The following is a 26,135-nucleotide window of genomic DNA, read 5'->3' on the forward strand; positions in this document are numbered from 1 at the left end:
GTTTCTTTAAATAATAGGTGTCGTGGTTTCTAACATCTAAGCCTAAAACCAGTCTCCCTCACTCTACAGTAAGACATTATCAGCACCCAGGATTAATTTAATTTAGAACTGAGTATTTCCAGGAAAAGTGGGCCAAGTGCTGAAAGTTGCTTTGCCGTAACTAGCTCCCTGTTCCATTGCTTTTCACTGGAACATTTTTTAAAGTTGATTTGGTTTCCTCTGTGGCAATAAGTCCGTGTATGTGTGTTTGTGTTTATCACTAAAGAAATCTTTAATCATAAAGGTTTCTGTTTCCAAAGACTCCAAAGTGTAGGATTTCAGAAAAGATGGTGTATTAGTCACAATTCTCCAAAGAAACAGAGAGATTTATTTTAAGGAATTGGCTCTTGAGATTATAGAGGCATGCAAGTCCAAAATCTGCAGACTAGACCAGCAGGCTGGAGATCTAGGGAAGAGTTACAGTTTGAGTCTGAAGGCCATCTGCTGGCAGAAGTCCCTGTCTATCAATGGAGGGCCATCTTTTTTTACATTTAGGCCTTCAGTTGATTGGATGAGACCCACCCACAGTCAGGGCAATCTGCTTTACTCAACATCTACTAATTTAAATGTTAATCTCATTAAAAAAACAAAAAACAAAACTCCATGGAAACTTATAGAAAAATAACCAGATGTTTGGGCACTGTGGCCTAGCCAAATTAACACTTAAAGTCAGCCATCACAGATAGTAGAATCAGACTAGAATTTCTAAACAAATATTCTAGGGAGGAGAAGCTGCAATTTTAAAAGTGTCGTTGCCTCATATTTGTTTAAGTTTCAGCAGCTTGTGTCTGTGGGCCAAATGTGGCCCATCACTTGTGTTTGTAAATAAAGCTTTATTGAAACACAGACATGCCCATGCACTTAAATATTGTCTATGGCTACCTTTGCCCTACAATAGCAGAGTTGAGTAGTTGCAACAAAGGCCTGCCTGCAAAACCAAAAGTATTATCTGGCCCCTTTACAGAAAAAGTTTGCCAACCCCTGCTGTAAGTGTTCTCTACATTGGCCAGATGATAGGCTAATCAGACTTGTTCTGGTTCAACAATTACTAATTGAGCACAAACTGTAGGAAGAAAATAGTGCTGGTTACTCCAGGGAAAACAGTCCCTGTCAGATATCCAGACAGTTAATCATAATAGTAGTAAAAGAAGCTAAAGAACAGGTAAAGCTTTTAGTTACTACTTCACCCAATTTAATCTTCCTTAAAGCAGCATGAAGCTGGTCTTACGGTAACCCCTGTTTTGCAGGTAAGGAAGTTGAGGCTTAAAGGCCTCAGGATCACAGAGAGGGTGGCAGGCGGGGAGGGTTGGCTCCAGACCTTGTGCTTCTCCTCACCCTGCATCGTGCCTCCTAAAATAGAGCCCGGCACACAGCGGGCCCTCAGCAGAGACGGCAGAGCAGCCCCAGTCCTGTGGGGTCAGTGGGACTCAGACACTAGACTCTGTGGAGGACTTCGAGAAGTCTTCTTAAAGAGGTGACATTTGAACTTGAGACCGGGTAGGCACAGTAATGAAATGCGGAGAGTGAGAGCAGAGGGTGGATTGGACATTATAGAGGTTGAAAACAGAATACACAAAAGTGTCAGGGTAAGAAGATGAAAGTAAAAGAGGAGAGGGAAAAAGTTGTGTTAAAACTCAACATTCAGAAAACTAAGATCATGGCATCCGGTCCCATCAGTTCATGGCAAACAGATGGGGAAACAATGGAAACAGTGACAGACTTTATTTTTTGTGGCTCCAAAATCACTGCAGATGGTGACTGCAGCCATGAAATTAAAAGATGCTACTCCTTGGAAGGAAAGTTATGACCAACCTAGACAGCATTAAAAAGCAGAGGCATTAGTTTGCCAACAAAGGTCTGTCTAGTCAAGGCCATGGTTTTTCCAGTAGTCATGTACAGATGTGAGAGTTGGACTATAAAGAAAGCTGAGCACCAAAGAATTGATGCTTTTGAACTGTGGTGTTGGAGAAGACCTTGAGAGTCCCTTGGACTGCAAGGAGATCCAACCAGTCATTCCTAAAGGAGATCAGTCCTGAATATTCATTGGAAGGACTGATGCTAAAGCCGAAGCTCCGGTACTTTGGCCCCCTGATGGGAAGAACTGACTCACTGGAAAAGACCCTGATGCTGGGAAAAATTGAGGGCAGGAGAAGAAGGGGACGACAGAGGATGAGATGGTTGGATGGCATCACTGACTCGATGGACATGAGTTTGAGTAAACTCTGGGAGTTGGTGGTGGACAGGGAAGCTGGGCATGTTGCAGTCCATGGGGTCCCAAAGAGTTGGACACAGCCGAGCGACTGAACTGAAGAAGCCGTGGGTGTGATAAGGGATGATGCGGAAGAGAGTGTATTCCGTATTGAAGCATAAGGAATTCATAAATGAGTCTTAAGGTTGAAAATGAGTCTTAAGGTTGAAAGTGTTAGTCTCGGGGATAGAATACCAGACTTCGAATGCAAGAGTGAGCCATTTATATGTAACGTTAGTGAGCGTGGTCTACAGGTTTTTGAGCAAGGTGCCGACACACACAGAGCTAGGCTTTCAGAATAGTACGGGCCTGGTGCTGTTACACAGAATGGGTTTAAGGAGGAAGAACCTTGAGATGAGGATTTACAAGGGAGGTTTAAAGATCAGAGAAGGGTGACAAGAGAGACAGAACCAGTGAAAATAGAGACACTGTAGCAGTAGAGCTACAGGGCAGAAAGCCAGTAGTCACTGGAAAACCAGCAGTAAAAAGGGAAAGTTGAATAGACTCACTAATCTTGCCACCTCCAGAAATCCTGCAAAATAGGTCAGGGGAAAGGTGTATCGTGGAGACCAGGGGGTTCACAAAAGACGCATAAACCCACAAAGACAAAGGGAGAGGAGAGGGCAGCAATGCAGGTTTGGGACCTGGAAAGCAGAGAGGCTGTAACATAAGCAAAATGGCCAAGCTGAATCCTTAACCAGCATCAAAGCAAGCTAAAGAACAACCCAACTTACACCCAAACAAATAGCAGTCAGAGGACCTAAAAGTTTCCTGAAACAGAGGTCCCAGAAAGTGGAAAGAGATGTCACAGCAGGAGAATTGACTGAAAATCTGTTTAAGAAGAAGTCAGACTCCCAGAACTTGTCCTCCATTCCACTGAGACGAAATATCGCCGCTTCCAAGACCAGCAAAAGACCAGAGATGCTGATTCTTTTGAGAGGGCACCCAGAAGGTCCTGCGACTGTGGGGTGGCAGTCAGAGATGGAGGCAGGGCTCTGATGCTGAAAATGGAAGTGTTTATTTAGTAAAGGATTGCTTACACGTTAAATGTTGAAACCTTCAGCCGCCTTCTCTCCATGAGTTCCAGCATCAGGATTTACTTATCAGGTAAGGACTTGGAAATGTCTCTCTGGACATTCTGAAAATCACAGGGGAAAGTCCTAAAGAAACTAACATTGAAATGTACCAGCCAAAGCATTTAAATGAAGCCCAGTGTTTGCAAAGTCTGCTTTTTGCAAAAAGCTTCTGTTCAGCCAGTTTTGTAGCGTTCTATTTAACTACTTTTGTACCTTCATTTCCATTTAGCTACAATTTTTTTTTCAGTTATTCTATTTAACCATGAATCAGTTACAGCAGATGTTCAAACAGGATCACCACTCATTAGAGGGAAATCTACAATAAGAAACATACAGTGGCGGGGGGGTGGGGGTGGGGGAGTCTTAGAGGAAACACCACCCAGAAAGAAGAAGACTTCAAAGTAACTACAGTTTATACGTCAGTGAGATACAAAAACGGTATAGCATCCTGGGACTAGAACACGATGTTATTAAAAAGGAACATTGAAAGAAGAAATAGAGAATTCTCAGAGATTAAAAACCTGATAAAACGAGAATGGGGGAGGGGTTGGGAGATGAGACTGAGAAAACCTCTGAGAGCCTGAAGAAAAAACAGATTGAGGAAATAAAAAAATAGTAAAAGAAAAACTGCGAGAATATTAGAGGACCAGTTCAGGGCATGCAACATCCAAATGACTGAGTTCCACATAGAACAGAGGAAGAAGGGAGAAATCATTAAAGGGTAAATCAAGAAAATTCTCTAGAATTGAAGGACAGGAATTTCTAGATTAAAAGAACCTGCCAAAAATTGAAGCAGTCCCACATAAAGACATCATTGTGAGATATGAGTACCCCAGAGCAAAAAGAAAATACTAACCAAAGGAGAAAAAAAAGAGATTCATTCAAAAGGTCAAGAATTAGAATCTCATAGGATGTAACAGCCAGTCTGAAAGCTAAATGACAAGGGAGCATTTCCTTCAAAATTCTGAGGTAGTTTTCCAAGCCTAGAATTGTATACAGACTAGTGATAAGGGTTGAAAAAAGGCATTTTTAGGCATACATGATTTCAAAACATCATGAGAAACGCTGGGCTGGAAGAAGCACAAGTTGGAATCAAGATTGCCAGGAGAAATATAACCTCAGATATGCAGATGACACTACCCTTATGGCAGAAAGGGAAGAAGAACTAAAGAGACTCTTGATGAAAGTGAAAGAGGAGAGTGAAAAAGTCGGCTTAAAGTTCAACATTCAGAAAACAAAGATCATGGCATCTGGTCCCATCACTTCATTGCAAATAGATGGGGAAACGGTGGCTGACTTTATTTTTCTGGGCTCCAAAATTACTGCAGATGGTGATTGCAGCCATGAAATTAAAAGATGCTTACTCCTTGAAAGGAAAGTTATGACCAACCTAGACAGCATATTAAAAAGCAGAGACATTACTTTGCCGATAAAGGTCTGTCTAGTCAAGGCTATGGTTTTTCCAGTGGTCACATATGGATGTGAGAGTTGGACTATAAAGAGTGCTGAGTGCCAAAGAATTGATGCTTTTGAACTATGGTGTTGGAGAAGACTCTTGAGAGTCCCTTGGACTGCAAGGAGATCCAACCAGTCCATTCTGAAGGAAATCAGCTCTAAATATTCATAGGAAGGACTGATGCTGAAGCTGAAACTCCAATACTTTGGCCACCTGATGCAACGAGCTGACTCATTGGAAAAGACCCTGATGCTGGGAGGGATTGGGGGCAGGAGGAGAAGGGCATGACAGAGGATGAGATGGCTGGATGGCATCACTGACTCGATGGACATGGGTTTGGGTGAACTCTGGGAGTTGGTGATGGACACAGAGGCCTGGCGTGCTACAGTTCATGGGGTCGCAAAGAGGTGGACACAACTGAGCGACTGAGCTGAACTGATTTCAAAACTTAAGACCCTCCTCAGTCTGTCTCCCTCGCACCCAGCTCACTCCCCAGCCCTGTTCTCAGTTCTTAATAATGTATACACATATTTTAGATTATTTTCCATTGTAGATTATTACAAGATTCTGCATAGAGCTCCCTGTGCTACACAGTGCCTCCTGGGAGGTCACTTTGTATGTAGTCGTGGGTGCTGTTAACCCCACACTCCTGATTTACCCCTCCTCCTCTTTCCCTTTGATAACCACAAGTTTGTTTTCTATGCCTGGAAGTCTGTTTCCAGTTTGTAAATTTATTTGTCTTAATTTTTAGATTCCACACATAAGTGATATGTCTTTCTCTGTCTGACTTCACTTAGTATGATGTTCCTGCAAATGGAATTATTTCGTTCACTTTTGTGGCTAATATTCCATTGCATATACATACCACATCTTCTTGCCCCGTTCCTCTGTTGATGGATATTTAGAGTGATTCCATGTCCTGGCTATTGTAAATAGTGCTATGAACATTGAGGTGCATGTTGTTGTTCGACTGTGACCCCATGGACTACAGGCTTCCCTGTCCTGCACCATCTCCGGGAGTTAGCTCAAACTCATGTCCACTGAGTCAGTGATGCCATCCAACCGTCTCATCCTCTGTCATCCCCTTCTCCTCCTGTCTTCAATCTTTCCCAGCATCAGGGTCTTTTCCAGTGAGTCAGCTCTTTGCATCTGGTGGCCAAGGTATTGGAGCTTCAGCTTTAGCATGAGTCCTTCCAATGAATATTCAGAGCTGATTTCCTTTAGGATGGACTGGTTGGATCTCCTTGCAGTCCAAAGAACTCCAAAGAGTCTTCTCCAACACCACAGTTCAAAAGCATCAATTCTTCAGTGCTCAGCTTTCTTTATAGTCCAACTCTCACATGGATACATGACTACTGGAAAATCCATAGCCTTGACTACATGGACCTTTGTTGGCAAAGTAATGTCTCTGCTTTTTAATACGCGTGTAGTACTAGATAACTATTTTAATACCAGGAAAAACAAAAGGGCCTTCCGGAAAAGACAGGGAATTAGAGTATTCTTCCAGACTCAGCCAAAAATAGTTTTTATACTGTTATTATGTTGCCAACACTGAAGACTTATCAAACAAAAATGTCATGTAGCGGACAGGGGCAGGATGGAGGTGGTAGGAAGTGTGGAGGTGGTTGGGGAACCAGTGATAAAGCTGAACGCATCTCATCCAAGGCTAGAAATGCACAGAGAGTACTTAGCACACAGAGGAGGAGGCACTCAGAGACACAGAGGGAAATGGTGAAAGAATCAGCCAGGCGAGGCAGAAGTGGTGCCTCAGGGGAGCTGGAATGCAGGAAGAGACTGGGGCTGCTGTTTGTCAAAATCGGTCTTATCTGAGCATAATAATAGTCAATGCGGGACCCCTGACTTCCGTCTGCTCCACCTGCTGCTTAACTGGCTACCCCTGGGCAGCCCACCACCAATCCCGGCTGAGCCGTCGTTCTTAAGCAAAAAGAGCACAAAACATGGGTCGCCTCGAGGTGATGCTTTGTTGAAGAAACCGCATTTGATCAGGGACACACACAGGCAAAGCAACCCTGGAAGCACGTCCGCGGAGAGGAGCAATGAGCAAGGGCCGCCTTCCACGCCGTCAGGAGTTCACCGTGATTCTGGTCTCGCTGACCCCACCCGCATCAGGGCCTGACAGCCCCCCGACTCCAGCTCCAAATGTGGCCGAGCATGGCCAGGCTCCCTCCGTGTCCGGGGCTGGTGTGTCTGTCAGCACCTGGGGAAGATAGTGCACTGATTAATGAGATGCTGGGTCTAGTCCGAAATAAATGCAGTCTGAGCTCCGGACTTAGAGCCAAGTCCCTTCAGAGGCTCATTAAACAGTTTGTTTGTAAGGACTGAGAAAGATGGAGATGCCTTGATTCTTGATGAAACAGAGCATCCGCCCCAGTTTGCACGGCGTTAGGGCTGGAAGGACATCCCCAGCCGTTCGACCTTACCCAGCCGCCTCCCAGCATGCAGACCCACCACTCCCCCACCCGCCGCGGCCTCCAGGCCACCCAGACATCAGCCTCCTCACACTCCTCCTGGGAGCCTGCCTGACTTTCAGCACCTCCACCCCTCACATGGTGACGCCGACGCCCATCATCAGGGCTGGCTGTTCTTCAGTGTTCAGCTGGAAGGGATACCCCTCTCTACAGCAGCTGGTGGAAAAGAGCAAACAGGCCCCAGGTAATTCAGCAGAACCCGGCCGTCTAAGGCATCTTTCTTCTCTGGATGAGTGACAGAGACCAATTTCTACAGCAGAAAGGAACACAACGTGGTAGAGAACTGTTCGCCAATTGGAAAAAAAAATGGTCAGCTACTGAACTGCACACTCTAAGAGGACAGATTTTGTGCTACGGGAATTATATTTTAAGAAAGCTGTTCTATTAGAAAAGGAACAGGGGAAGGCAACAAAAGAGAAAACAACTCTTGACTGTAGTGGAAATTCTCAGATCAATTTTTAGCAAGAATAAACGTGAAAAAAATTTTTTTAATAAACATGAGGCTTTAATATCTATATATTGACCTTTTTAAAGTTATATGTGTCCAAGTACTCAAAGGAAAATCTCCTTTCACCCCAGGACCTGTGTAGTTAGATTTGAAGATCTTTGAGCTAGATGAATGTGAGGTTACTTTTACATTCTACATAGTTTGTGCCAATCGATAAGCTATTACAGTTTGTAATGATGCTCTTATAGAAAAAAAAAAATAATGGCTAGGTGATGCAGGGTAAAATCGCAAGTGATATTTTCCTTGAACCTTTGAGATGCTGAACACTTGGTTACCCGTTGCAGCGCTGCTGGAAGTTTCCCTGTAACCTGAAGAATTCATTCCCTCTGCACGTAGCAGGCGGCATCACTGTTCACCCTGAGCTGAGAGTTTGCTGGAAAGTCTGTTCCTGGCCAGGGCGGGGTGGCCCCTGCCTCCGCCTAGCGAGTACCTGTGGTTGACGTGAGCTCACACTCTTGGTTGACGTGCACTCACACTCTTCTCTTTCAGATTATGATGTGTGTGCCGAGGCTCCCTGCGAACAGCAGTGCACGGACAGCTTTGGCCGAGTGCTGTGTACGTGTTACCCAGGATACCGCTATGACCGGGAGAGGCACCGGAGACGGGAGAAGCCGTACTGCCTGGGTGCGCGTTACTTCCCAGCTTCGAGGGTGTGCCTGTTTCTGGTGATCCTACTGGACATTCTTCGTCAGTGGGGACCCCAGGGGCCACTTTGATCCCTCCTGTTACATCCTGGTACTGTATGGATGGAGCTGGGGTGGTACTTATATCCTGGTACTTGTATGGATGGACTTGGGGTGGTACTTAGATCCTGGTACGTGCTGGATGGAGTTGGGGTGGTACTGTTCTAGGGGTCACTGCCTCCACCATGCTTATGAAAATGAAGGGATCCTTGAGGGACGGGGTACCACTCAGATCCTTGCTGGCAGTGAGATGTAAGAACACGAGGAGAATATTATCAAATGAAAACGAGAATAAGGTTAACAAAAAGAACATTAGTGAGAAGAGATGGGAAAACGCAAAAGGAGTGAGACGAGAAGCAGCCTCTCTCAGAAGACGACCGGCAAGAGAGACTGCGGAAGAGGAGGGGTCCACACGGCAAGCAGGCTGGAGGTGGGTCGGAGGGAGCTGAAGCCTGCCCAGGCCCACTGGGCAAAGCCAGCACGTCCGTCCCCACCGGCTTGCTCCCGCCATCCTCTCTCACTGGCCTTCCCAGCCCTGTTCTCCTTGGGTGTCTGAGGCAGGTTCATGGTCCTTGGTCCCCGGAGCTGCTTGTATCTTAGGGTGGTCCTTCCATGGCTAAACTGTCTCAGAAACACCTGGGCTTGTGGCTTTAAAAACAAATGTTTCCTAGTCTCCCCTCAGCTCCCGAGAGTAGATGCAGAAATCTACATCTGCACAAATGTACAGTGAAGTTTGAGTTTCAGCTTGAAGATGGACTGGGGAGACAGAAGGGAGATCTGAGTAGAAAATAAAGCAGCCCCCTTCTCTGCCCCGGGGGCTCTGGAGAGCCTCATTTTAAGAAACATTCTAGATGGTAGGTCTCCTGGCTTCTCCCCTGCAGCACCTGAGATGGCGCCTCCCACTGACCAGGAACAGAGCTGAAACCACCAGCAAAGAAAGGGGGCCCGTGGGCTCTTCTCCGGAGGGCGCGGTACCCCCGTCAGTCAGCGTCTGAGGCCCCAGGTGTCATGCCTGATTCCAGGTGCCGTGGCTCCGGTGCCCAGTGCTGCTCACCTGGGGCCAGGGGCGCCGGCCTGCGGCTAAGAGCTCCACCTCCTTCTCTCCCCTTGCAACCTTGTTCCCCCCGGCTGTGGACAGCAGAGGCAGCCTCGTGCCTGGGCTCGGGGCACGTGGGCAGAGGCGGTCAGCCCGAGGAACTGCAGAGGAGGTGTCGGCTGTGACATGTCAGTCCTCGGGTGACACGCCATGAACTGCCAGGTGGGGAGCACCCAGGCGACCACGTGCCCCTCGTGTGCACACAGGGTCTGCCAGAGGTGGGCCCCGGGCAGCTGGTCCGGGAGTGGCTGGGTCACTGCCAGCATTCTGGAGCACGGGGCAGGGCCCTCTCCTCTGGATGCATGTGCTCAGTCTGGGGCTGTCTCCTGGCCTCTGCTCGCTGTCCACAGCCAATGAGCAGGAAATGGAGTCTGGGCCTGCAGCTCTCCTCCTGCGGGGAGACGGTGCGGTTTCCACCCGTTCAGTAGGGGAGCAGGTCAGAGACATACACGGTTCACATGGACTCTCGCCGGCTCCTTGTTTGATGGTGTCGTGGCTCATTTCCACCTCGCAGGAGGGGTCTGTTTAGGTCCTCGATGGGGCCAAACTTTTCTGGGAAAACTCTGTCCATTAGACCCACTGACTATTTTCCTTTATCAGAAGCGGCTCTAACTGGGAAGAAGCCAGGGGTCTTAGGTCACCACCACGCTGTTAGGAGCCTGTGGTCAGAAAAGGATCGTAAAAACCCTCTGCACACTAGGGTCTTGGTAGGAAGTGATTTCTACCAAAGTGTTTTTCCAAAACATGTTGCCATCCGTTATCTCATTTCCTCTTCCAAGGAGCCCTGCAGAATGTTTAGGGCAGACTTCACTGCCGAGTCCTCCAGGGAGACCTTCAGGGTCTAGCGGCGCCTGCCCTGACCCACGTAACCTGGTGGCGGCATAGCCCCAACCAGGAAGCCCATCAACCCTCCGTTTGTTGCCATGGTGACCTTGCCGGAAGTGCTCTTGTCCGGTCGGCCCGCATCTCTAGCTTCCTGCTTTCTCCCAGGCTCTGGCGACAGAGGTCTGGCAGAGTGTCCTTTGCCGACATTAGCAGAAGGGCCAGGCCTCTTGTGTCAAAAGTGGTCTCTTTGAGACTGAGCTTTCTCTGCATTTGGTTCAACCCCAGATATCGACGAGTGCGCCACGAGCAACGAGACGCTGTGCGCGCACATCTGCGTTAATACCCTGGGGAGCTACCGCTGTGAGTGCCGGGAGGGCTACATCCAGGAGGACGACGGCAGGACGTGCACCAAGGAAGACAAATACCCCAACGACACTGGTGAGTAGGCCAAGAGGAGCATCCCGCTAATGATGGACAGGTGGATGGACGGATGGATGGATAGACGGATGGATGGACAGGTGGACAGATGGATGGGTGGATGGATGGATGGGTGGATGGGCAGGCAGGCACTTGGGAACCCACAGGTTTCCTCCGGAAGCTACAGGCAGGAGGTGGCATGTATGTGAATGGTAGGTGGGATCTGGGTGAGAGAAAGGACAGAAGGTCACACCTCTGGAGACCCAGTGAACCGAGGTGCCTGTTGGCCGCAAAGCTCACGAGTTGCCCGTGTACTGGGAGAAGCTCAGCGCCCAGCACAGAGGGGGCGTGCTCATGGACCGATGGGCAAGACTCAGGGACCAACTGAGACCAAACCAGGAGGGACAGGGATGAGGCCAGACGCACGGGGTTCCCCCAAGGAAAACGAACGGGCTGAATAAAAACATGAAACGCTTCTGGGTGAGGCGGCAGTGCACCTCGGCGCTGCCCGTAGCAGAGCCCGGGGCCCCGCGCCTGCGCACGAGCGGCTGTTTGGTTCACAATCAGAGGAAAAACAGAAATGGAGAGCGTGGAGAACCGTTTTCTAGTCATTCATTTTTATGGCCCTTAGTATGCCCAGTGGAGGCCTTTTAGGAGCTGGCCTTTCTTCAGAGAGTCTGAGCAACTCATTTGTATTCTTTTGACCGGGTTCCGCTGAGACGTCTGATGGCTTAGGGATGTGATCCGCCTGAGTGTTGGTCACTGCCTTCTGTAAGTGGTGGGGAGGGGAGATGGGGCCTTTGCGTCCCCGTATCCAACCCTGATGGGACCGGAAGCTGCTGGCATCTCCCTGAGCTCAGGGCCCGGCTCTGCCCCCTCAGAAGGGGAAAGAGGCAGGAACACTCCTCTCTTTGGCAAGATCAGCTGGACCTGGGCCGTCTCCGGACGGGGAGAGGGCTCCCAGGGCAAATCGTCTGATCCGAGAACTGCAAAGAGGAAGGGACCCGGGCTGCTGGGAGCTCAGCAGGTAGCGCTTCTCCCGTGTAGCCTGATATTCTAAAAAGGGTGGACACTGTGGCCATCAGCCAGGGACAGCCAACAGCTGGGGACCAGCTGCCGGGCGCAGAAAAACTGCAAAGCCAGCCCTGAGAGCAGCCGGGCTGAGTCATGAGCGGCCACCGTATATCAGGAATGACGTGAAATGTCTGCGTGGAGTCGGCACAGGGGTGGGTGATGGGGATCGTTGGACTCGATCAGAGGGCTCAGTGCCATGCTTTCTAAAGCCTGAAGCACGGGGGTCCAAGGTGCCCAGAGGTGCAGAAAAGCAGGGGCTCACAGTCTTTTGAGCATCAGGGTTGATTGAGATAAGATTTTTGCCGTCGCCCGCCAAAGAATCTGCCTGCAATGCAGGAGACCTGGGTTCAATCCCTGGGTTTGGAAGATCCCCTGGAGAAGGAAAAGGCTACCCACTCTAGTATTCTGGCCTGGAGAATCCCATGGACTGTACAGTCCATGGGGTCGCATAGAGTCAGACACGACTGAGTGGCTTTCACTTCACTTCACTTCCAGTGGTTACTCAGGATTGATTTCCTTTGGGGCTTCCCTGGTGGCTCAGATGGTAAGGCATCTGCCTGCAATGCTGGAGACCTGGGTTCGATCCCTGAGTCGGGAAGATCCCCTCGAGAAGGAAATGGCAACCCACTCCAGTACTCTTGCCTGAAGAATCCCATGGACAGAGGAGCCTGGTTAGGCTACCATCCATGGGGTCACAAAGAGTTGGACACAACTGAGCAACTTTACTTACTTACTTTTTTTAAATTAGGATTTGGAATTAAAATCCTTTTTGTCCCATGGTGGAGAAGGTTTTGGGGGAGGAGAATTGTCCACTTACCTCTTAGGTTATGTCCTTCATTGAAAGGAAGGATCTCATTGGAAAAAGAACAATCAAAACACAAGGTTCACTTTGCCACTTGTGCATTAGTGTGTAGGCTGACTTGAGAGTCAGCAAGAAGAAAGCAGCTTTCTGAATTTTTGTCTTGGAATTGGAATTCTAGCTGTGCTCCGAGCCAGGGAGCCCTGGGCTTGGGCGATTGTTCAGTCGCTAAGTCACGTCCGACTCTTTGTGACCCCATGGACCGAAGCATGCCAGGCCTCCGTGCCCATCACCAACTCCTGGAGCCTTCTCAAACTCGTGTCCATGGAGTCAGTGATGCCATCCAGCCATCTCATCCTCTGTCACCCCTTCTCCTCCTGCCTTCAGTCTTTCCCAGCATCAGGGTCTTTTCCAGTGAGTTGGCTCTTTGCAGCAGGTGACCAAAGTATTGGAGCTTCAGTCCTTCCAGTGAGTATTCAGGATTGAGGGGTCCTCCACCAGGTAACCCTGATGTGTCTTTGTCTCCCGTTTCTATTCAGGTGAAGTCCTGTTTACCTGGGTATAAGGGCAGCATTGAGCAACCCAGTCTAGAGAGAACCAGTAGAGGGGGCAGCAACAACCACTGAGTGGGGTTAGAGGCTACAGATCTCCAAACAGCAGGACCTGAGCCGTCCATGAGCGCTGCCCAGCTAGGGGGTGGGAGGGGGTCGCGTGGTCTGCCAGAGACCTGACCTTACCTAGCAGAGACCAGAGGAGTCGGATGGAATCTCCGGAGCCTAGGGGAAGATGTTAGACTCTGAATCGACTTGTTCTTTGGTGTCGGGTGGCCTCCGCCTCTTGCCCTAATTCTCAGCTTCCTCGTCCTCATCCCTCTAGAGCCACCCTGTCCAGGGATGGGTCTGAGGCAGAGGCGGTAACAGGCTGGACTGTGATGGGAGGCCCTCACCTCCAGCCTTGCTTGTGGGCAAGGTGGACTCTGAGAGGGGCCCAGCCCAGGAGCCAGGGGATGGGAAGGTCTCACTGCAGCTTTGAAATTAAATCTCTTGTGCTGAGTTGGTCCTGTGACCACACTCCTATTTCCTCTCCTGAAAGATGAATTGCACTTTTTAAAACATATGCAAACACACAAGAAATTTTGGTACAAGAGATCAAGAATTTAAGTGATGACCAGTCTGACTTCTAAAGCTGAGAATTCAATTTAAAAAAAAATCAGAGTGGTCTTAAGTATTGATTGATTTTGCACCTTCTCAACTGTTCCTTTCATTTTAAGACTATTTTACCAACCATTTATTACAGCATTTTCCCACATTGTCTTCCGCAGGGCTTTGTGGTCCTGGGAGATGTCAATAAGCCTTTCTTTGTTTGAAAGGTTCTGTGTTCAGATGTTCAGGGAGAATGTATTTACTGCTCTTGCTTCTGCAGGATTCATGATATGAGTGTATTAAATGTTCAGAGCTTGCCATTAAAGGGCTTCGCTGGTGTGTCAGACAGTGAAGAATCCGCCTGCAATGCAGGAGACCTGGGTTCGATCCCTGGCTTGGAGGATCTCCTGTAGAAGGGCATGGCTACCCACTCCAGTATCATTGCCTGGAGAATCCCATGGACAGAGGGGCCTGGTGGACCATGTCCACAGTGTCGAAAAGAGTCGGACGTGACTGAGCGACTAATACACACGCGTGCCATTAAAAAATGTTAATTTTGGTTAAACCTGCACTTCCCAAAATTATTTTCTGAAGACACACTCATAAGCCTCTCACAAATGGCAGTGTCCTGAAAAATACAGTTTGGAAAATTTTAATGTATTAGTATCGAAGAGCTGAGCCCTGGGCCCAAAGTTGCCAGATCATCTGGTCAACTTTCAGCCAAGGACGCTGTCATCACCAGATGAAGCAGCCACAGTCCGAGGGTGGGCGGCGGGGGGCTGTGGGCTACAGGTCACGCGGCCTCTCCTGGGTAAGAGCAGGCTGGCGCTCGTCCGTCCCGCCCTGCAGACAGGCAGTCGTTGCTGCTCAGTGGCTTCAGCGGGGACCTGTCCGTTTTGTCAGGAAGAGCGGGTTCGTGGTAGAACAGCCCAACTCACTGCACAGCTGAGCCTGGGCTTTGAATTCTCTCTGTCCTCCTTCCTCTGCATCCCCCAAGCATCACAGCTACAAAGAGCAGGACCATTCCAGTTTTTAAAACTGCCTGTGGTATCCCACTGCCTGCCCCCAGCAGCCGCATTCTGGAAGAATCTCTCCATGTTTCATTTTCAGTGACTCATCTCTACTGAATTCACCACATAGTCGCAGAGGACTCACGGTTGGTTTTCAAGTTTTACTGAGAAAAGCGTTCCAATGCCGGTAACCGAGGACCTCAGGGGTAGGGGCTGAGGGGAGTAACTCATCCCCACAATTGAAATTACGGGAAAGGACAGGCACATTCTATGCCTTGAACATCAGAATCAGTCCTTAAACGCTGGGCCCCTGAGAGGTAGGGAGCTGGGTTGATGCTTCAGGCAACACTCTGGATTCACCTCTTCAGCGGCTGTGGTGCAGCGGCAAGTTCCTTGGCTCGGGAGTCAGGAGAGCTGGTGGTCAGAGCATCTCCAGTGTCTGCCAGCTGGATGTCACTGCACAGGCAGCTCTTCTGACCTCTGTTTCCTCCTCTGTAGACACAAGGGGGTTGGGCTAGGTGAGCACTGAAGACCCTTTTACCATCACAAATCTTTTTCACAATTTGATGTGATTTAGACAAAGATCCATATAGTCAAAGCTATGATTTTTCCAGTAGTCATGTACCGATGTGAGAGTTGGTGCGTAAAGAAGGCTGAGCGCCACAGAATTGATACTTTCAAACTGTGATGCTAGACAAGACTCTTGCGAGCCCCTTGGACTGCAAGGAGATCCAACCAGTCCATCCTAAAGGAGATCAGTCCTGAATATTCATTGGAAGGACTGATGCTGAAGCTGAAGCTCCACTACCCTGGCCACCTGATGTGAAAAGCTGACTTGCTGGAAAAAACCCTGATGCTGGGAAAGATTGAGGGCAAGAGGGGACGACAGAGGATGAGATGGCTGGATGGCATCACTGACCCAGTGGACATGAGCTCAAGCAAACTCCGGGAGCTAGCGAAGGACAGGGAAGCCTGCGTGCTGCAGTCCACGGGGACACAAAGAGTTGGATACGACTGAGCGACTGAACAACAAAGTGTCAGCAGAATCGACTTAAGCCCTGCCAGCCCCATGAGTCCCTGGGCGGCTTTTGTTTCTTTGTGCTTTTATCTAAGCGAGTTCAAGACTCGAAGGCATCCCTGGCCTCAGCACCTTCTAAACCCAGAACTTTGTCCTACAGTATCTAAAAGACGAAGAATTGTCATCCAGATATTTAGCTCAGCGGTAAGGAAAGTTAGGAGCCAGGCCAGCCCCGCATCTGGGACGCCAGAGGCTGCTACGCAGTTTCATCCGTTTGGGACTAATTCTTAAGCCCCATATTTCATCACGGTCATTTTTCTTTTGAAGAAGAGATAATGATGGAGTGTAAACACGTGTGATCTAAATCCCTCTTCCAAAATCCACCCTCCCCCCTTTTTCTTTAAACTTTGCATTGTCTGCCATCTGTAATGTTAGAGGAATTTTAAATCAACCACAGCCTCAGCTCATTCTTCAGGAAGTGCGTAGACAGCAGAAGGGCTGGCCTTCGAACGGCCTCTGCCCACAGCAGGGTGGTCGTGTGCCCACGGGCGTTGGGACACAAGCATCTGGCCAGTAGGCAGGAACCGCACACTCCGCCACTTTGATCTTTGTCTCTTTTCAAATATGCGTCTGGAGCCAGTGACGTCACTGCCAGGACATCTGTGGTCCTGATGCAGAGACAAGGACGTGCTGGCTCCATCATAATTAGCTTGCTGGTCTCTCTTTCTCAACTTCTGGGGTTTTTTTTCCTGATAAAGTGACCTCGACCCCCAACATCACTTATTACAAGGACAGCCAGGTGTTTCATATAACTTTCCAGCTCCACTAATCCATAGATCAGCCGTTCTCAACCTGAGGAGCTTTCAAAGGCTGATACCGTTCCCTTTCTGTGACCCCCTTATGGGTGGGGTGCAATACAGTCTTCAGGAATTTTAAACAGCCCCACACCACCACCCTAGATGGTTGCAGTGTGCCACCAGAATTGAATACTACCCACCAGGCACAAATCTGCAGTCAACTTTTAAAACCATATGTATTTGGTGACTCTGCCTGTATGAAACATGTTGAGACCTTTTCAAAATTTGTTAAATATTACTAATATGGTATCTCAGGAATTCTGTTTATAATGCTTGCAATGTACAGCCTCAGTAAAAATTAGAGCTACACGCCCCCCTGTGGCTTGTCGGTGATACTGCACCTTTGAAATATGAAGGCGCTGGAGCAGGGTAGGGGATGGCTCTCTCAACGGTGCTTGAGGTCAGACGCATGACCCCATCATTAATGGAGAGTCAGAGATGTCTATTCACATTTCTAAAAGAACTGCTAATGTAGCCTGCGCGGGATTTTCTTAGCTCTGCATCTTACTGTATCCTGCATTAGAATAGGATACAAGAGCTCTGATTCAGGATAGATTGCGTGTTCTGCATCTGCACACACCATTATTATCTTCAGACCCTCTGGAAGCTCTTTCCAAAGGATGATGCAAAGAGCCCTCCCTTGACCCGTAATTTTGCAGGATTAATAAACGATGATAGCCAACCATGACAATCATACTAACATTTCTCGGGTGCTTGCCGTTTACCAGGCATTGCTCTGGTGTCTTACAGGAGCTGTCTCCTCAGTGCCTCGTGGCACCCACCGGTGACGGCGGTTACGGTTGTTTTACCGGTCGAGGAAGGGATGGTCGCAGAAGCTGTGACTTAGAGTCAGTGGCAGGACTCGAACCCTGATCGTCCGACTCTGCCAAAGCCTCCACTCCCTACTCTGCTCCTCCGTGGCTGTGGGAGCTTCCAGAGGCTTTGGGACAAAGTTGCCCTTGTTCTCTGAGTTTTGATAACTCCGCAAAGGGACAGGGAACAGGCCAGGGATTTTCAGGTGAGCCGTCGTTCGGCGGAGCTGTTTCCCTGGAGCGGTGATGCTGAACTCACAGGTGCTTCAGAGTCGCTTGGAGACTTGGACAGAAAGTCTGCACCACCAAGCCACACTCCCAGGATCCGGGCTCTCTCAGAACCCGCCTGCTGCTGCTGTCGCTGGCCTAGTGGCCACACGTGACCCCCCCAGCGGGCTGCCTTTGGTGTCCTGAGCAGAGCCCCCAGGATTAGGCCCACTGCGCCCCCAGGGGCGCCCGCCGCAGACCCTGTAAGTGCTCGTCCTCTGCACACGGCTTTCTGGGAAACCTAACCCAGATGGCAGCCCTCTGTGCGTCTTACTTTCCTCATCTGTAAAGGAGGTTGAACTAAAGATGCATTGATTCTAACATTCCATGATCTGAACGAAATAGCATCCAGAGCCTGGTAAAGAGGTTTATTGTCGAGAAAATATCAAGTGGCCTTAATCACACCGATACTCGAGAAGTTTAGCTGAGTGTGTAAAAACAGCAATGGACAGACGGGCTCTTAACCCTTGTTTGTGATGGACCGCTTCTGCCAGCAGGGCTGGTTCCTTAAAAGGAAGGTTGATCTCAAATTGTTGAACAGGCATCCTCATTTATTTTACATTGTCGGCACCTCATATGGGGCTTGGTAAATAGCAGATTTTCCATAACTGATAAGAGGGAGAGAGAGATGGATGGATGGATGCACGCACAGATAAATGGATGAGAGATAAGTGAGCGGGGAGACGGGACGGATGAGACTGATAGATGTGTTATCAGATGGGACGGCATATATTGACCAGCAGGTGGGCTGAAAGGGATGAATGCTAACTTGGGAGAGTTGATGTCCTCCGGCCATCTTTAAACCTAACAAACCTGGAGCCATGTCACCTTCCTGTGCAGAGTCCACCGTCCTCTGCCGCTGGCACAGCCAAAGGTGGGTAAGGCTTCAGTCCTTGACCACCAAGCGTCTTCTTGCGTGAAAATTCCATCACATCCCTATTGTGCTGGAGATGGATCTCAACTAGTTCTCCATGTTCAAGCTCCATAGGCACGTGGACTTGTAAACGGTACATTAAAAGGGAATAAAGAGTCTGAGGGGAATTGCCTGATTGGGCTCAGATTCAGGAAATCTCAGTTCTAAACCCACATCATTAATGACTTGCTGGATAACTTTCCTGACATCACCAAACCTCAGTTTTCCCTCATTCTGTTGTTCGTGTTAATCCCAGAATCCTTGACAGTTTTATCAGGCAAAGGGAATTCAGAAGAGCTTGGTGGGCCTGAAGCCTCTGCCAGACACCCTCTCCTGTTTACTACAACCCAGCCTTGTGCCAAGGATTAAATAGGCGTCACCCCAGTTCGTCCTCACAGTAGGCCTGGGTCATAGGAATAACAGTGTCGTGGTTGAGGAAATCGGGGCTCGTGGTGGTGAGATCACTTCCGCGAGGTCCCTGAGCTAGTGACGGCACTGGGGTGCACACCCCTATGCTGACTGAGGAGGCCGTGCGCTTGACCGGCATTTCACCAGCTCCACTTCACCTCCTCCAGGCACAGACTTTCTCACAGCTCGTCGTGACACAGCTGTGATGTGAATGGAAGCAGTCTCCCACGGGGATCAACTGAGCGGGGGCGGGGGAAGCTCCTGGTAGGACGGAATGAGCCTCGAAGACGGGGGTGAGCAAGCAGCCCTGTTACGCCATGCGCACGGAGGATTTAGAAAGAGGCTGCCTTGGAAAAGAACCCGCCCGCAGTGCAGGAGATCCCGGTTCGATCCCCGGGTCGGGAAGATCCCCTGGAGAAGGGATAGGCTCCCCACTCCAGTATTCTTGGGCTTCCCTGGTGGCTCAGACAGTAAGGAATCCTGCTGCCTTGAGAAGTAGATTCCCAGCGTGTGTCCTCCAAGCCCCAGGCCTCCCACACGGCACGGGGGGTGTGGTTGGCCAGTGAGCTCTGAACACACTCCATACCCACCACCCCGCGCTGCTGCTACGGGTCTAAGAACTCAGCTGCCAAGTTGCCCTTGGTCATCCTCCCCTCCCAGAGAGTGTCTCCCAGACGAGCTGTCTCGGCTCTGGAGGCTACGTGTCTGGGATCATGGTGTCCATGGGATTGCCCCCTTATGAGGGCTCTGATGGAGAATGTTCCGGGTCTCTCTTCCAGCTACTGGTGGGTTGCCAGCAGTTTTTTTTCCCAGAAGGAAAGGGCTTTATTTTTCTCTCTAACCATAGCTTGACAAGCAAGTTTTGTTTCTTCTTTAATTGGAGTATAGTTCGGGTTTCTCAGGGGGCCCTAGTAGTGAGGAACTTACTTGCCAAAGCAGGAGATGTCAGAGGCGTGAGTTCGATCCCTGGGTTGGGAAGTTCCCCTGGAGAAGGGATAGGCTCCCCACTCCAATATTCTTGGGCTTCCCTGGTGGCTCAGAAGGTAGCGTCTGCCTGTAGTGCAGGAGACCTGGGTTTGATCCCTGATTTGGGAAGATCCCCTGGAGGAGGGCATGGCTACCCACTCCAGTATTCTTCCCTGGAGAACCTAGACAGAGGGGCCAGGCAGGCAACAGTCCATGGGGTCACAAAGAGTCGGACACGACTGAGTGGTTAAGCCACACAGCACAAAGGCTGTGTATATACTGGGTCGTGTCACCATTTAGCATTTCCTTAGACGTGATTTTTCAGAAAGCTCACAGCGCGGCCAGTGCTCTACAGGACAGCACTGGGACCTGCCCGGGGCCTGTCCCGTTTGGCCCTGGATGGGCTGTGCGCAGGGCGCCTGGCGCTTCTTCCACTGCCGTTACGTTTTAGCGCCGAGCCCTGGTCTGGGACCGCGCCTGGCCTGGCCGCGCTCCCTTGGAACAGCTGGATCGTCAGAGGTGATCCCATCCAGCTTTGTGAGCTGCCCCGAGCCCCGTTGCCTGGGTTTGGGGGATGACTTAAAGCTTGTGAACACTGGCTCTTAGAGCGGAGGGTAAGTCATGTTGGGTTGTACTCGTGGTAAAAGGGCTACGGCTCACTTTTTCACGCGTGGAAGAGGAAGGTGCTAGGGTGACTAAGTGGAAACAGCTGAGCCTAGAGTGTAGGGGGGGTCCCCTCTGCGGACCCCATGGCCCAGGCATGCCGTCAGCGACCCAAGAGCTACAAAATCGCCAGCCTCCATCCCTTGCAGATTTTGGCATCCACCAGCCCACCTGGGACCACCCTGCCTGACGTGGTCTCCTGGGGTCTGGATGCCCGCAGCCTTGCAGGCAGACTCGAGTCTGTCTCTTCCCTCAGGGCACGACGAGAAGGCAGAGAACGCGGTCCAAGCCGCCACCTGCTGTGCCACATGCAAGGAGTTCCACCAGCTGAAGCAGACGGTGCTGCAGCTGAAGCAGAAGGTACGTGCTGGGCGCCTAAGAAACCACCGCGTAAGATAAAGGGGTGTAGCGGGACGTCTGGGAGCAAGAAGACAGCATCCACCCACGGCTTGGTTGGATATTCCCTGAGATTGGTGCCACCTAGGTTTGGACTGGAACGCTTAGCCCAACCACCCTCGGAGCTCATTATAGTTCAACAGAGCAACGAAGGCAGGGGTTGGTGGCGGTGGCTGTTCAGTCGCTCTGTCGTGTCTGACTCCTTTCGACCCCACGGACTGCAGCACACCAGGCTTCCCTGTCCTTCACCAACTCCCGGAGCTGACTCAAACTCATTGAGTCAGTGATGCCATCCAACCGTCTCATCCTCTGTCGTCCCCTTCTCCTCCTGCCTTCAATCTTTCCCAGCATCAGGGTCTTTTCCAATGAGTCAGCCCTTTGCATCATGTGGTCAAAGTTTTGGAGCTTCAGCTTCATCATCAGTCCTTCCAGTGAATATTCAGAGTTGATTTCCTTTAGGATCAACTGGTTTGGTCTCCTTGCTGTCCAAGGGACTCTCAAGCATCTTTTCCAACATCACACTTCGAAAGCAGTGTCTAGTAAAATAGACTGCTACGTAAGGGGCACAGGAGAATTGGAGAGAATGAACTGTGATTCGTGCAGCTTTTTGTGAAATGAACATCCTGACTCGTGGCCCTTTCATGATTCTAAATAGGATAGTGTACAGTCATCGTTTGCCTGTGTTTCATCAATAGCAAACATCTTTATAAACTTCCACAGCTGGTGATGAATTTCTGTAGCAGCTTTATTTTTCACGTTTAAAAGTTACAGCCTGTACGTTGGGCTCCAGTGCCTTGGGTGTGTCCTGTCACCAAGTGGGAGGACTGACTCCCTTTGTCTGAGGCTCCCACGCATGCCTGATGGACTGGATTTTCCAGTAACATCCGTTGTGCTGAGAGGAATGCCCCTGGGGGGATTTAGAACCCTGAGATCCTGTCGAAGGCCCAGGTCAGTGGTGTTTATTACGCCTGAGGTCAGTGAATTCACCAGTCTGTCAACAGCTCTTCTGCTGGTAATACATAAACTTGCTAGTCTGTTTATTTAATTGCTTCCCCTCAAGGCTCTTAGTACATCAAAGAGGTGTGTGTGATCTGTTTACCTTTGGCATCTAGTTATTGTAAAGAGCAGAAGGGGAAGATTAGACAGTATTGCTTTTCTGTGTTCAACAAACATGCAGGCATGTGAGATCCATAGCTTCCCGTGAAACAGGCAGATCAGCAGGCTGAGAAGATCAATAGCTTTGCCGGCTTGTGGTACACTGGTGGTGAAGATCTCTCAGCTGTAACAGAAGCATGTTACGTGTGTGATGTTCCAGTTCCCAAATAGCTTGTAATCTGATCGACCAGGCAGAAAACCTTGTAAGTGCATCAGTGTAAATTCAGAGTTCTAAATAATACTCCCTACACAGATATCCTCAGGTTGAAACTTGGATTGGTATCAGTATTTACCGAGTTGAGTCTGAAAAAGAGTTCATGGATGAAGTTTGCATTTCATAGGCCAGAGGATTTCGGGCCTGAGGGAGGCAGTTGATGAACGATGGATGTCTCAGGGCCCAATGCTCGTCTCTGTTTTCTTCTCTGGAGAATTAATAATCCAAAAGCTATGGAGAAGCTCTTTCTAGCCTGAGTGATTTTGAGAGTCACTGCCGCCAAGTCTCGCTAGTTCAGAGACTCGGATGCTAATTCACCATCTGGCTTTCCCCTCACCTCCCTGTAGTGTTTTATGATCCACGAGAGAAGAAATGTTATGAAGGACTTGAAACGTTGTGTTCCCCTGAGGCCCTTGTGGGTGAGCTGCTCACAGACCCAGCGACAGTGCTTGGTAGCCCTGCAGTGACTCGGGCATGGGATTTGGCCAGGAATTGGTGAGCCTTATACCAAGTTCTCCTCTCCTAAAGGCGGCTCGGTGGTGAAGACTCCGCCTGCCAATGCAGGAGAACCCGGGCTCGGTCCCTGGGCTGGGATGATCTCCTGGAGGTGGAAATGGCAACCCACTTCAGTATCCTTGCCTGGAGAATCCCATGGACAGAGGAGCCCGGTGAACTACGGTCCATGGGGTCGCAGAGTCGGACGTGCCTGAGCGACTGAGCACGCACGTGCATGCCAGATTCTCCTGCAAGCCCACCGTGGCAAGTCTGGGCTAAAGCTGACGTGAAAGGAACCTCACAAGGAACCATCCTTGTTTTGTTTTTTTTTTTACATTTTTTACCTATTTCCTTCATTGGGCCGCGCTGGGTCTTCGTGGCTGTGCAGGGCTTTCTTTGGCGTGTGGGTCTCTCATTGCAGCGGCTTCTCTTGCTGTGGAGCACGGGCTCTAGGAAACGCAGGCTTCACTAGTTACAGCGCAGGAGGTTATTGCTCCGCCCCCTGTGGGATCTTCCCTGAGCAGGGATCGAACCCACGTCCCTGGCGTTGGCAGGTGGATTCTTACCCACTGTACCACTGGGGAACCTCCAGAGCAACGCATCGTTAAAGGTGCCTAGTAGAATGTGTTGTATTCTGCAGTTGATGAAGCAGTTTCACAGCCAGGATCCCGTTTAATTCTCACCGTGGTACCCATATTGTCAGCTGCCGCCCAGGAGGCAGGGCAGACCCTCAGTCTGGGCCCCCTGCCCCTCCTCCTGTGCTGCCGCAGGGCTTGTCGGTTGCGTGTCAGCCTCCTCTCACTGCTGCTGATGCCAGCTGTTCTGCTCGAGAGCGGGCGTAGGACAGCTGTCCACATACACTTCGGCGCAGGAGTAGGTTACCGGGGCCCCTAGACCGTGGCCAACCCCACCGCGTAAAATCATGCACAGATGTGTTGACCGCCACCGTGAGGGTGCGGCCAGCGAAATCCTAACTGTGGGAAGCTCTGCAGGGCCGACGCCCTGGGCCCCTGATGGGTGAGGCTAAGGCAGGAAAAGTGGAGCAGCCCCTGCAGGCTAAAGCAGCTTAAAAGATGTCTTGTTTTTTTTTAAGTGGGCAAGACTAAACTGAAACATCCAGGCCTGCACAGTTGGGTCATAAATTATTTTTTAAAGCACAGGAAGTGATTAAAATCAGGATAGTAGTTACTTTGGGGGGAAGGAGGGGTGATTGGGTCAGGGCCTGTGGACAAAGTTCTGATTTTTCACTTGGGTGTTCATTAAAAGGGTTTCTGTATTATGATCTCACTTAGATATAGATTTGTGGGGGGTTGTTTTGCTTTGTTTGGGTACATTTTAAAATTTTACTTGTTTTTGGCCAGACCAGCACACATGGGACCTTAGTTTCCCAACCAGAACTTGAGGCTGTGCCCGCTGCATTACAAGCTCAGAGTCCCAACCACCAGACCACCAGGGAAGTCCCCAGATTCTGTGCTTTTATCTTCCAATTGAAGATTTTTTTTTTTTTAATGGTGTAAAGACTCCACCATTTAACTTGCAGGGAGGGGTCTCGGTCCCATCAGAACACTGAAGAAAAATCTGAGCCAAGGGACCAGTTTTTCAATTTATTATGTTTTTTAATGAGATGAACAAATTATTATTTTTTCAGATTTGACTTTTTAATTGAAATATAGTTGATTTACAATGTTATATTGGTTTCAAGTGTCCCACATCGTCAGTATTTTTATAGGTCATATTCCATTTTAAATTATTATGAAATATTGGCTATATCCCCTGTGCTGTACAATGTACTGTTGCAGTTCTTCTGTGTCATACATAGTGGTTTATGCTCCCTAATCCCCTGCCTCTTCCCTCTCCCCCGTGGAGACCGCCACTTTGTTCAGTGTATCTGGTGGTTTTCCGTTGTGTTACATTCATTCATTTTCTTTATGCTTTGATTCCACTTGCAGGTAATCACAGAGAGTATTTGGCCTTCTCTAACTTATTTTACTTAGTACAGTGCTCTCTTAGTCCATCCACGTTACTGCAGATGGAAATTTTTCATTCTTTTTTGTATATCCGAAGAAAACAAAGGCTTAGATGGTAAAAGCTTTTCCTGCAATGCAGGAGACCCGGGTTCAATCCCTGGGACGGGAAGATCCCCTGGAGAAGGGAATGGCTACCACTCCAGTATTCTTGCCTGAGAAATCCCATGGACAGAGGAGCCTAGTGGGCTACAGTCCATGGGGTTGCAAAGAGGCAGACATGACTGACCAACTAACACTTTCAAAGAAAACAAAAATGCTAATTCAAAAAGATACATGCCGCCCAGTGTTCATAGCCCCGTGATTTACAACAGCCAATGGGAGCAACCTAAGCGTCGATCAGCAGACTAATGGATAAGGAAGCTGTGGCCTGTGATGGGCTGGCAGATGATGAATGATGAGAAGGCACAGGATGAAGATTTGCCTTAAATAAGCTTCCTGTCTTAGCTGAGAAACCAAGCCCACCACGGAAGTCAGCCCACATGGCCGAGTGGGGTGGTGCCAGCAGCGGAAGCTTCAGAAGCAAGAGACCAATGAGGTTTCCCAAGCGTGAGCAGCTTTGCAAGCTGGTGACTGTTCCTTTGCTCTAGCGCAGCCTTTCTTACCAGCAGACTGTGGCTTCTCAGTACGTTCCTCTGCGACCTCAGTCTAGCTGCTCTGTACAATGGTCTTCTCAGGAGGCCTGGGAAGGCTAATCCATATGAAAGTGACTGCAGGTTGCTTTGTCCAGTATCAATGAGTAATATTAAGAGAGGCAGCTGGGTGTTGTGGTGAGGACCACAGATTCCAGAAATAGATGGGCTTGGTTTAAGCCCTAGCCCCCCTACTTTCTGGCTGTGTGACCCTGGGTAAGTGACTTAACCTCTCTGTGTCACAGTTCTAGAAAAAGAAGATAACAGTAATACGTACTACATAGAACTTCATGATCATCAAGTGAGTAAATATTTATAAAGGGCTTAGAATAGTCCCTGCCACCTAGAAAGAGCTCTGTAAATGTTCTCCAGAATATAAGAAATGTAAATTATAAGTGCTAATAAAGTGCTTTACAGGCCGCACCTCACTTGTCCCAATAGCCCTGCGAGGTA

General features: G+C 49.5%; 1 protein-coding gene across 1 annotated transcript in view; it reads left to right on the forward strand.

The window, feature by feature from the left end:
• The window catches only part of CCBE1 (collagen and calcium binding EGF domains 1), a 228,417-nt gene that overhangs the window by 191,557 nt on the left and 10,725 nt on the right, over positions 1–26,135 (forward strand). Inside the window, exons 4-6 of the mRNA XM_040264281.1 lie at positions 8,306–8,440; positions 10,706–10,858; positions 21,023–21,126. Of these exons, the coding sequence (XP_040120215.1) occupies positions 8,306–8,440; positions 10,706–10,858; positions 21,023–21,126 (392 nt within the window). The remainder of the gene's footprint in view (positions 1–8,305; positions 8,441–10,705; positions 10,859–21,022; positions 21,127–26,135) is intronic.

Source organism: Oryx dammah, unplaced genomic scaffold (genome assembly GCF_014754425.2).
Source record: "Oryx dammah isolate SB20612 unplaced genomic scaffold, SCBI_Odam_1.1 HiC_scaffold_22, whole genome shotgun sequence".
Classification (NCBI taxonomy): Eukaryota; Metazoa; Chordata; class Mammalia; order Artiodactyla; family Bovidae; genus Oryx; species Oryx dammah.